The 12,313-nt window shown below is 38.4% G+C and overlaps 1 protein-coding gene across 4 annotated transcripts in view; it reads left to right on the top strand.

Annotated features, from left to right (window-relative positions):
- Window positions 1-12,313, top strand: part of RAPGEF6 (Rap guanine nucleotide exchange factor 6) — a 235,079-nt gene that overhangs the window by 197,461 nt on the left and 25,305 nt on the right. For 3 of the 4 annotated variants that reach the window (XM_077825108.1, XM_077825110.1, XM_077825106.1), the window contains 3 exons: window positions 314-437; window positions 2,340-2,363; window positions 7,106-7,326. In XM_077825108.1, coding sequence (XP_077681234.1) covers window positions 314-437; window positions 2,340-2,363; window positions 7,106-7,326 — 369 coding nt within the window. The remainder of the gene's footprint in view (window positions 1-313; window positions 438-2,339; window positions 2,364-7,105; window positions 7,327-12,313) is intronic. The other variant, XM_077825109.1, reaches the window with a different exon arrangement.

The following is a 12,313-nucleotide window of genomic DNA, read 5'->3' as shown; positions in this document are numbered from 1 at the left end:
AGTTTCATATTTGCACCATTTTAACATATGAAAATAAATCTGTGCATAGTCAAATTGTTCCATTTTCCCTCTACTGACAGCTGCCACTTTAGAATTAGATTAACAAGGGCAGAGCGAGCATTCCTATCTACATAGAGTGGGCTTGACTAGCGTCTGTATTCTGCCACTATGCTACTTCCTGGTTTTGACTGATACTTGAATTAAAGGCTTTTGACATCTGCTGAAGGGTGATATTTTGGGAGACAAATAACATGTCAGCCTTAGAAAAGTACTGAATATTGCTTATATTTGTTCTACGTATTTCATTGCACAGGAAATGATTCAAAAGTGGATGGCCTGGTAAATTTTGAGAAACTCAGAATGATTGCCAAAGAAATTCGACAAGTCGTCAGAATGACCTCTGCTAACATGGATCCAGCTGTAATGTTCAGACAAAGGTGTGCAATAAAACAAGAAAATAGGGTTAAAGATATCTCTTGTATAGTGGGTAGAGTGTGGGTTTGTGTGCATGAACACGTGTTTATGTTCCATTATGATTTCATTATCATTAACATTTATCATTAGAGTGAAATCTGTATCAAAGGGGATTTGTAAGATTAAGGAATATATTTTACTATGGTTTTAAAATGGAAATATTCCTGTTTATTTTTCATAATCTGGCTAGCACTTTAGGGTATGTTTGTACAAACATTATTTATTTTATTATGCATCACAGACAAATATCACTACACCTGCGTACACCCTAGTATAATCTGTATGCAGATGGAGTGCACAGTAGAACCACCACCATCTCCAATCTGGGACAAGACATGAGGCTACTTGTAGTCTGTTGACTGGAAAAGAAGCAGCAGCTATTCCATGTCAGGTGTGCAGGATGTTAGAGCCTCAATATCCACAAATATACATTCTGTGGGCCCACGAGGGGAGTAGCTATCAGCGCTGGGAGCCCGGCTACCAGCGCTGGTGCACTGTCTACACTGCCACTTTACAGCACTGAAACTTGCAGCTTTCAGGGGTGTGTTTTTTCACACCCCTGAGTGAGAAAGTTGTAGCGCTGTAAAGTGGCAGTGTAGACGAGGCCTTAGCCAGAAGGAACCTAACTTGGTATTCAGTTCACACGGTGCTTTTCAGGGCTGGTAGTTAGAAAAAGCACCATTTTACTTGTAATGTGAGCAAATTTGGTATACAATTATTGAGCCACAAATGTGGCATATCACAATGTTGTTTTAGCATGGTCACTTTTCAGAGAAGGATCTCGCTTTCATGCCAGTATAGATTATACAAGCAAAAAGTCCACATTTAAAATGAAATCTGTAAAATATTCATTTGATGAATTACAGTGGCTCGTCAGAAACCATTACAGTTATATAGGTAAAACATATTTACAGATCAGTTCTGTCTAAAAATCTGTCTTTACTTTAAATGCTTCACAGGAGACAATGGAGTCTAATTGTTACATTGACTATCAAATAAATAGTTCACCTGTGGTATGCCTTTTAAACTTCCAATATGCATCTTAAAGGGCACATCAAACACAATGCTCTCATAAAATGCTTTGTCTACTATTGTTCTAAGTAGCACCTGTGATTAGAAGGGGAAGAAGTCTTTTTCTTTTTTTTTTCCTTTATAGTCAGTTTCATTGTTTTTACTGTATAGTCAATCAGTTTCCTCTGTTATGAAAACTCCAATAAAACATTTTTGATTAAAAAGACAAATGAACAAAAAAAATTTAGTTCTCACATGAATACTTTGACAAGTTCATTACTAATTAGAACAAAGCTGCTCATTCATTAGAATAAATTTGTCAAATAACATATTTTTCCACAAGCAATCAAAATGAAAAACACATAAATTTATAATGATCCTGTTTCTTAATATGTTTCTTATAATTACAATCCTAATGCATTAAATTCCATTAATTGCATTATACTTCCCGCAATGTGAATTTTTGTAAAAGATATAAAGGTTTCATTCTGTCTCTCAAAAGTAAATAATAACAGGTAAGCTGTTTGAATTTGATGATGCAACATCTAAAACTGATTTTTCATGTTAAATATTTCCCACAAGTTAACTGGAGTTTGGCTTTAAATTTGTAGGTTAAACATAAAAACATGCAATATGTTCTTCTATATTCATTAAAATATTGTAAGGAGTTCTCTTCCCCTCGCATTCCGTTAAAACCGTATGTTATCGTTTGAGAAGAATGTTTGCCTGATAGAAGTTTTTCTTTTCTATACTTTCCTGTCTACATCTTTTTCTTCCTGACTCTCAACTGTGATATTTTTCCTGTGCTTTTCTGTTCAAATACATGCTTCAATGTATATGGCTCTTGCTTACAGGAAGAAGAGGTGGAGGAGTTTGGGGTAAGTGTAGAGATGAATGCAATTAAGATAAACAAAGGTTATGCAACTTTTAACATACTGCATCCTCCTCATTAGTGCATGCATCTGAAATACAGCATGCATTTTATTAACCCTGCAATACATATTTTTGGTAAACAGATTTAGAGAATATCAGGAGCAAACACTATTTCCAGTCAGCTTTTGTACCCCTGAGTTGATTTTATGTTCTAGATAAGCTTTTTCAACTTCAGTTTAATGCAGAAAGAGAAACTGTTATCTAATTACAGCGTAATGCAGAGTATTTTTGAAAACAAATAAATTAACTTTTAACACCTATCTCAAAAGTTCAAACTAGTCCTTATTGTTTTATACTGTAACTATGTATTGGGTTATTATAATTATAATCCTCTAAACTTTGAGTCCAGTTGTAATTCTGAGTTGCACAATATCTCACATTTTTGAACTGTACTTACAAAGGATCAAATCCTGCATTTGGGCACATTCCAAAATCCTCATAGACTTCACTGGGAGTTTTGGTTGTGCAAGGAATGTAGAATAGGGACCAAAATGATGAGGATTGAGAGTGCAATATGATTTGTTAATGAATATTCTAACCAATGCCTGAATGTTACAATGACTTAATATATTGGAGCTGATTATGGGCATTATTTTGCTTCCTAGAGCCAAATAATCCATGATCCTAGAGTTTCCATTAGAGAAAAAAGAACTAAATAGCAAAAATAAATAAAACAAATAAAATAAAAACTAAAAATAAATTTAAATAGGAATTATGATAAACATACCTCATCTGTTATTTCTTTCTCCTGAGTAGTATGAAGGAAAATGACATAGCTGACGCGTTCCAACCTTGGGATTATTGTGAAAGCAATTAAAATGAGAATGAGAAAATGTGTGTGATTTTTAAAGGGAATTGACTTTTTAAAAATTCTGTATGGACATAAGAAATAAAACCCATAGGTTATTAACGATTAAAGTGTAAAGTTGTCTAGTCATCCACCTACACCTCTCCAGGTGGGATTTCCCTATGCAAATCAGCACAGTAAATCTTGCCAATAACATCTCCCACTCCTCTCAGAGATCTCGTTACCTGTTCATTGGCTGTCCCTCTTTCCACCTCTCTGTATGTGATACTATAGAGAGGAGGTATAGCAGGTGGTGCTGTGACACAAAAGTCTAGAATACTTCAGTGAGGACCTATAACTGTGAGTTCAGTTCATGCTGAAGCGAGTTTCTTTTCTTTTTGTTTCTTTTATATTTATTTAAAAACTCTTATATAACCACCCTCAGTCCTATGCTAGAAAAGCCATTAAGGAGGAGATGGATGTAAGCAGAGGACTTTAAAAGTGATCTGCAAATAATTTTTTTAATTGTTTGTGCCCATTTCTACTGCTTTATGATGCAAAAAGGCAAACTGAAAGCTTATGTGTCTCAGCATTTTTTCCTCCTTTTTTAAGTCTAAGGATGCGAAATCGGATTCCCTAGTTTTGCTAGATGGTTGGGGTCTGAGCTGGGGATTGAGAATGCTCATCCCTTAGTTGCAGGGATGTTGAGTTGCGAACACAAACCTCTTTTCTTTCCTATATGTATTAAGGTTTGAATTTAAATAATTTAAATTTCTGTTTTTGTTAACAAGTCTGACTCCTAATAGCTTCCCCCCTTAATTGCTTGGCCTTTGGTCTTCTATGATGACATAAATCCACTAGTTTACTAGTCATCCATTGCATTCCAGAGTGGACTTAAATCTCTAATGTAAAAACAGGAGAGAGCAAATAAATATTTTTGGCTGCCATCGCTCACATTCACGCAAAAAGGGACACTAGCTCCATTTTTTCTTTATTTTTAGCTCATGTTTAAAACCGTACATGAGATTCTGGAAGCTAGTTCCCATCCATGTATGCTTTGCCTGTGGGCAAAGGAATAGATTCTAATAGGAAAATCTGGTCCCTCACCCCCTCTATCCAGGGAGCAGAATGAAGTTTTCAGTGCTTCAAAGTAGCTGCCACCAATATAAAGCTTGCTAGAGAACTCTCATTTGGTACCATATTGCTAAAATATCAGCGAGCATCATGGTTTATAGCATAATATGTGTAGTCTTTCATTGTTCCTGACCATCATGGATAGAGAAGTATCTACTTTAGCACTGAATGTATCCAATCTCTCTTGCCATCTTTTGCCATCCTCCTGGCTATAATAATGATACTTTTTCTATAATTAACCTATATCTTCTTGATGTATTTGAGATTATTATTACTTTGAATTTGACATGTGTGAGTGATCCAAAAATGTATTCAACACCTTTTTTTATATAGTGGACAGCTGTGTCTCACCTTCGTTCTTTTCCTTAAGTTCAACATATCCAGTTCTATTAACTTTTCCTAAAACATTAGGCTTATTTTCCACCTCTTTTACTATTATGGTTACTCTCTTCTGAACACTTCCTGTGGGTTTTGTGAAGCATTGTTACTTGGGAGCCTGGATCATTTGGGCTTTTGGCCTTATGCCTTCTTGTATACCTGTGAAATATGTACATTTCCAAATAATGGTTGCATATCCTGCCACATGTGATTTCTTTAACAAGTCAATTACCTTTATAAATATGTTTACACGGCATTCACTTTTAAAAGAAAAGTTATTCCTGTGAATGCTTTATAAGAATGTTCAGGCATAGTTTATACGAGTTGTATTTGAAGCTTACTTTATAACTTACCATGTAATGCAGCCATCATGATGAACATTTATAAAATACTTTCTTGATTTTAATATTGACCAAGATAGAGTTCTCTACCATACCTTGACAATTGAACAAGAGGTGGTATGGCAGTTTGAATCTATGAGAGATTTAGTAAGGGGTTAATAGAGTCTTTTTAACCTTAAGGTCAATAGTTTAAAGCTAGCAAAGCTGGATAGTGACCAACAGATGTAACAATGGATGCTTAAGTTAAACTATTTGATGATCTAGCTGCAGTTCCTCAAGGAGCAAGTGAATCTAACTAGAAAAGGAGTACTTGTGGTACCTTAAAGTCTAACAAATTTATTTGAACGTAAGCTTTCATGAGCTACAGCTCACTTCATCAGGTGCATTCAGTGGAAAATACAGTAGGGAGATTATATACACAGAGAACATGAAACAATGGGTGTTACCATACACACTGTAAGGAGAGTGATGACTTTAGATGAGCTAATACCAGCAGGAGAGCTGGGTGGGGGAAGAAAACCTTTTGTAGTGATAATCAAGGTGGGCCATTTCCAGCAGTTGACAAGAACGTCTGAGGAACAGTGGGGGGAGGGGGAGCGGAAATAAACATGGGGAAACACTTCCAATCAGAGAACACTTCAATCTCTCTGGTCACTCAATTAGAGACCTAAAAGTGACAATTCTTCAACAAAATCTTCAAAAACAGACTCCAACGAGAGACTGCTGAATTGGAATTAATTTGCAAACTGGATACAATTAACTTAGGCTTGAATAGAGACAGGGAGTGGATGGGTCATTACACAAAGTAAAGCTATTTCCCCATGTTTATTTCCCACCCCCTCCACCCCCCTGTTCCTCAGACGTTCTTGTCAACTGCTGGAAATGGCCCACCTTGATTATCACTACAAAAGGTTTTCTTCCTGCCCTCCCCGCCCCGGCCCACTCTCCTGCTGGTATTAGCTCATCTTAAGTGATCACTCTCCTTACAGTGTGTATGGTAACACCCATTGTTTCATGTTCTCTGTGTATATACATCTCCCCACTGCATTTTCCACTGAATGCATCCGGTGAAGTGAGCTGTATCTTACGAAAGCTTATGCTCAAATAAATTGGGTTAGTCTCTAAGGGTGCCACAAGTACTCCTTTTCTTTTTGTGAATACAGACTAACACAGCTGCTACTCTGAAACCTGAATCTAACTAGGCAGCCCTTTTGGCAATCTCAGAGACATTGAAGGGACATGGAAGGCTTACGTACTCCTCCATAGACCGAGTATCTCCAAGTCAGGGTTTAAGCATATTGATAGGCCAGTAAGAGGAAAGCATGGACTGTCACTGTCCTTCTATGCCTATCATTTTGAGAAACAGAAGATTGTAGTTTCCTGTGCTGTCAGTCCAACAAAAAAAATACATATATGCTTTGTTGTGGGCATCATTTCTAGGTGGCAAAACAGAATGAAGAGTGATCAACATAATGCGCTTTGTATATATGAGACTGCTTTTCTTAATGCGCTTTGTATATATGAGACTGCTTTTCTTTTTATCAGAACTTTACCAGTTCTTCAGACATTTTGGGGAGCTTAGTGATAGAGTAAGATAATTCAGTAATAGTTCACCACTGCAAGAAATTAGGTTTTCAGTCTCAGATAAACGTATGCTAACGACCAAATTACTTAAACCAACTTCAACACTGTTGGTACATTTGTCTGCCAGTGTAACCCAGAATTGAAATGGTAGGGATTTTGCAGAACAGAACTGCAAAATACAGCAAAGCTGTATAGGCAGCTTACACAGCATTTTGCCTGGTTCCTGGCAGTTCCACACTTTCACAAGTAATCATTTCTAGACTCAATACACTGTTGTCATTTTACCAAATTACTCTAAGACAAATGTTGTTTTAATGCTATTCATCTCTTTAACTCATTTGCATCAGCATGCACGAGCCCTAACTGAAGTGTGCTGGTATTAATCTGCTTCAGCATATGCTACTGTAGCACTTTATTCTTGAAGTGAGCTTGAAGTTTACTGATTTGCCATTTCATTTTGTAGGTCTCTGAGCCAGGGCAGCACAAACTCAAACATGCTTGATGTTCAAGGAGGTGCTCACAAAAAACGTGCTCGACGCAGCTCACTCCTTAATGCCAAGAAGCTGTATGAGGATGCCCAGATGGCCAGGAAGGTGAAGCAGTACCTTTCCAATCTGAATGTGGAAACTGATGAGGAAAAATTCCAGATCATGTCACTTCAATGCGAGCCTGCCTACAGCACTTGTAAGTAAAGCAAACTCAGTTAGACAAGGTTGCTGGTGGAGAGGATTACCCTCCTTGCCATATGAACCTGGTTATATATGCTGTTGTGCTAGAAACATAACAATATGTTTGCATAGAAGAAAGGACTGTCACTTCTTGATTATATACAAGATTTTTAAATGATGACCCTACAACCTTCAAATATAAATTTAGGAATGTTTTTGACAAAAAAACGTGTCCCGGTAGTAAGAAATGTATCTGTCAGTGCAGACACTAAAAAAAACCCTGCTGATGCAGTTTCAGCAACCCAGGATTTGTCTTTCTTCTGTCTTTGGTTGCACTTGCACAAGTCTGGAGTGACAGCTCTTATTTTTGACCTTCAGTTGCTAAGTTGTGCGTCATTTAATAAGTCTGCCAGAGAATCCTATAGTACATTTGATCCATTCTTGCTGCACTGTCACTTTACAGAATTAAGGAAGGATAAAAGTAACATTTACCAGATGAGCTGCAAGGAAATGAAAAGACACAAAACCAATATAGAAACTAGCCATGGATAAGGAGTAAATAAGCAATTCTTGCATTATGGCTTACAGTAAGAGATGAAAGCAGGGAGAAAGTTATGCCAGTATTGCCAGCATTGACTGATGAGACTGACATGGCTTGACAGTCAAAAATGAAGGGCAGCAGCGGGAAAAATCTTGTAAACTAAACTCCTTTGAGACTACCTTACTAAATAAGCTTTGGTCTCATCTATATTTTACCCTTATATAGTACACAGTTCAATAAATTCCTGTTTTTTAAAATTAACAATTATAATTGCATGTGGTTTTGATACTTAATTAGTTTTGTAAATAAAGTTATTGACACCTTAACTAAGGTGAGCTAGTGGGGAAGGAATTAAGATTGGTAGAAGGACGAAAAGATACATATTTGCAGAAATGATCACTTTGCACTTAAATACAGTCTTTCATCTGAGGATTTCAAAGCCCTTTCGATTAATTTAGATAAGCCTCTGAAATCCCTCATCACATAAATATCATTATGTCCATTTTATAGCTGTGTTAACAGAGCACAGAGAGTAAGTGAATGACTTGCCTGACTTGGAGACATTTGCAGAATGAAGAATAGGACTTGAGAATTTTGACTCTCAGGCTGAATACTTAGCTCTTCCCTTTAGGATCACAGTAATGAAATGGATGATAGATACACCAAGAATTCACTTGCTTGCTATGTATCCTCCCTGCTCTGTTAACGTGGTGTGTGATCTTGCCATATTGTTACCCAGTATATTGATTTGTATTCAGATATTTTCCATTTCCAAAGCATTATTTTCCCCACTTTCACCTCCACAGGCAAGTGTGGTGTACAGACACGTTCCCTTGGTCATCTTGCAAGGTATATAGGCTCTTGTTTTTGTTCCCCTTTTCTCACCCCATCCCCAATGAAATTGTTTTGTGGCTACATGCTAGAGTGTTCTCAAGAAGTAAGGAGGAGTAGCAGTTATAACAGCAGCAACCCAGGGAAGTCTATGTGGGAGGGATTTGGGTGTTTGAAGGCAGGTTCTGGAATGGAATGCTCATGGATATATAGCCAACAGGGTTGTCTTCTCCGAGTTTAGAGCTGAAGTTTGGCTGGACCTCAGGAAGTCAGTGTTTTGGTACTAGAGCAGTGGTTTTCAACCTGTGGTCCATGGACCTCTGGTGGTCTGCAGGCTTTGTCTAAGGCAGTGGTTTTCAAACTTTTTTTCTGGGGACCCAGTTGAAGAAAATTGTTGATGCCCGTGACCCAACGGAGCTGGGAATGAAGGGTTTGGGGTGTGGAAGGGGCTAAGGGCTGGGGCAGAGGGTTGTAGTGCAGGGGTGAGGGCTGCGGGGTGGGGCCAGGAATGAGGGGTTCAGGGTACGAGAGGGCTCTGGGCTGGGGGGGTGCAGGCTCTGGGGTGGGGCTGGGAATGAGGGGTTTGGGGTGCAGGAAGGGCTCCAGGTTTGTTGGGGGCTCAGGGCTGGGGCAGATGGTTGGGATGCAGGAGGGGGTCAGGGTTCTGGGCTGGGGTGCAGGTTCTGGAGGTGGGGCTGGGGATGAGGGGTTTGGGGAGCACGAGGAGGTTCCGGGTTTGGGAGGGGCTCAGGGCTGGGGCAGGGGGTTGGGGCGCGGACTTACCTCTGGCAGCTCCCGGTCAGCGGTGCAGCCGGGGTGCAGAGGCAGGCTTCCCACCTGTTCTGACACCGCGGACTGCGCTGCGCCCCGGAAGCGGCTAGCAGCAGGTCCGGCTCCTAAGCAGAGGCATGCAAGTAGTTTTGTGCGACCTTCGCCTGCAGGCACCACCCCTCCCCAGCTCCCTTTGGCCAGTGGTTGGGGCAGGGGCAGCATGCAGAGCCCCGTGGCCTCCTGCCTAGAAGCTGGACCCGCTGCTGGCTGCTTCCGGGGCACAGCACAGTGTCTGAAAAAATCGGCACTAGCCTGCCTTAGGTGGGTAGCATCGCCGACGGGACTTTTAACGTCCCGGTCGGTGGTGCTGACCAGAGCAAGGCGACCCAGTGCTTTACATGCCGCGACCCACAGTTTGAAAAACACTGGTGTAAGGGGTCTGCGAAAGATTGTCGTTACCATAGAACTGTGGTTTTCAACCTGTGGTCCACGAACCCCTGGGGGTCCACAGACTGTCTGAGATTTCCAAAGGGGTCCACACCTCTGTTTGTAATTTTTTAGGGGTTTACAAATGAAAAGGAGGTTGAAAAGCAGTGTACTAGAGCAATATTATTTTATAGGAAAGTCTATTAAGTAGTTGAGTGTCTGATCTACCTGTTATTACTGTCTTCGCTCCTTTTTTTTTTTTTTTTTTAAATATCAGAATCTAAGTTTAAGTAAGACCTGATCATCAAGAAATGTGTGCCAGGTTTTACATCTCGCAAAGATGTAAATAATACCAATGTTTATTTATAAGCATTTTAATGTTTTTATCAATTTAACGTTTTTATCAATTTAAATTTTCACAGTTGTGCAAAATTAAGGGGGGAGATTAGACAATAATTAGTTAATGACAGTAGACACTGGGATTGAGAAAGTTTAAAGCTTTATAACCATTAAAACACAAATTGTCAACATCACATATCAAAATTATACCAATTTCTATATCCTTCAGACAAACTCTTTAAGTTCTCATCAGCATTTTTTCTTACTTTGCCTATCTAATTTCTATTATCAATGGAAATATTTTTGTGCATATAGTGAAATTGATGTTTACTGATAAAAATCGAATCTTTCCAAGCCTATGGGTGTGTTTTTAAGGAATATGCAGGGACACCATTATCAGTGAGTGTCCAGTGCTGTTCCATTTTAGTATAGAGAACAATCTCAGAAATACTCATTAATTTTAGAAAGTGAGTTTGTGATTAGTTTCTTATGGAGGCCCTTTTATCCCCCTATAATTTTCTGTTAAATGACACCTGCCTAACAGGTCGTATTTCCAATTTTTTGACAGTATCTTCATCTATGAATTGTAGAGGGCTTTCTATTTAAGATTTCTCATTATGTTGTTGCTTATACAAAACATTTATTAAAAGTTCTTTCTGCAATGGAAGTGATTTGGGGCTCGTGCAAATGGCCAGGCTTGAATCCAATTAGTGATTTTGAACGTCCTGTTGGCACTGTCAGAGAATATGCCAAGAAATTTAAAGGAAAAGAGTGGCTTGTATGAACAAAGAAAGCCCAGCATGAACACAGCTTTTTTTCTACTGCGTGTGCTGTATGTTTGGCAAAGTATGGTCGTAACACAGTTTGCTCACACTTGGAGGCAGAACTATGCATTGCATTTTATATTCAGTTTTCTCCTAACAGAACATATAATGTGGAAGTCTCAGTATATGATTTATGTGCAAACTTAAAAGATGTCCCTATCATGCCCAAGTATCAGAAACATGAGTGTTACGAGGTCATCTTTCAATTCTATTAAATAAATCATGGCATCCAGACTTCAAATACTGTTTATCCTGTTTGTGCAGCACTATAGTTATATATTTGTTTAGATTTAGGGTCTATACTGACTATTTTAATTCCATGTGCCACAGCAATACAAGTCAGATTTTTGTGATGCTTTTACAAGAGGGTATTAAATGGACACATGAATAAATATAGTACAGTGAGAGCTGTACTAATATAGCTGACTAGCTCTAATAACAGGAAAGCAAACCTTATGATTCAAGTTAAAAACTAACAGCTAGTGGGAGTTGCTTAGGAATCTTACTACCCTTTCCCTAAACCTTAAAAACACTTTCACAACTGGAAGACTGCAAAAATGAGGACAACGGTTGCTCTCTTCTCAGCTATCAGGTTTAGGTCACAGCCAAAGTTTGACCACAGGAACTAGTCTTTTGACTTGTTCTGTTATGGCTAATCCTATTTTCTGACTTTAAAACCATGCCAAGGAAGTGGAAAGAATTGTGAATGAAAAGTACACAGTGGCGTAACCTACTATGGCCCTAATTTAGCAAGGTACATAAACGTGTACCTAATTCATTTAGTCCCACTCCAGTCAATGGGATTAGTCCTGTGCTTAAATTTACACTCATGTTAAAGTGTCTTCCTGAGCTGGGGCACATATATATATGTGGATTCACATGTGGATAAGGGTTTCTGAAGAGAGAGATTCAGAAATGCACAAACACACTGCTTCTTAGCAAGGTGGATTGAATTAAATCAAGGTGATTTAAATCACTGATTTTAATCATGATTTAAATCAGTGTATTAAACATTGATTTAAATAATCGATTTAAATCTGTTTTCACCTTTATACTTTGCTGTTATTTTCCTAAAGAGAGGTTGATTATCGGTGATTGGTAACCACTAAAATATGTTAATTTGCAACTCACTATAGCCTTTGCCTGAAACTTGGTACTTTTTTCCTAACCAAGAGAAAACACTATACACATTTCTTTAAGCAATTAGCTATTCAGATACTTAATTTTTACATTTTTAAATTTGTTAGAAAATGGTGAATGATGCATTTTTT

This window comes from Eretmochelys imbricata, chromosome 8 (assembly GCF_965152235.1).
Source record: "Eretmochelys imbricata isolate rEreImb1 chromosome 8, rEreImb1.hap1, whole genome shotgun sequence".
Lineage (NCBI taxonomy): Eukaryota > Metazoa > Chordata > Testudines > Cheloniidae > Eretmochelys > Eretmochelys imbricata.
Note: the sequence above shows the minus strand (reverse complement) of the source record. Positions and strands in the feature narration are given on the sequence as shown.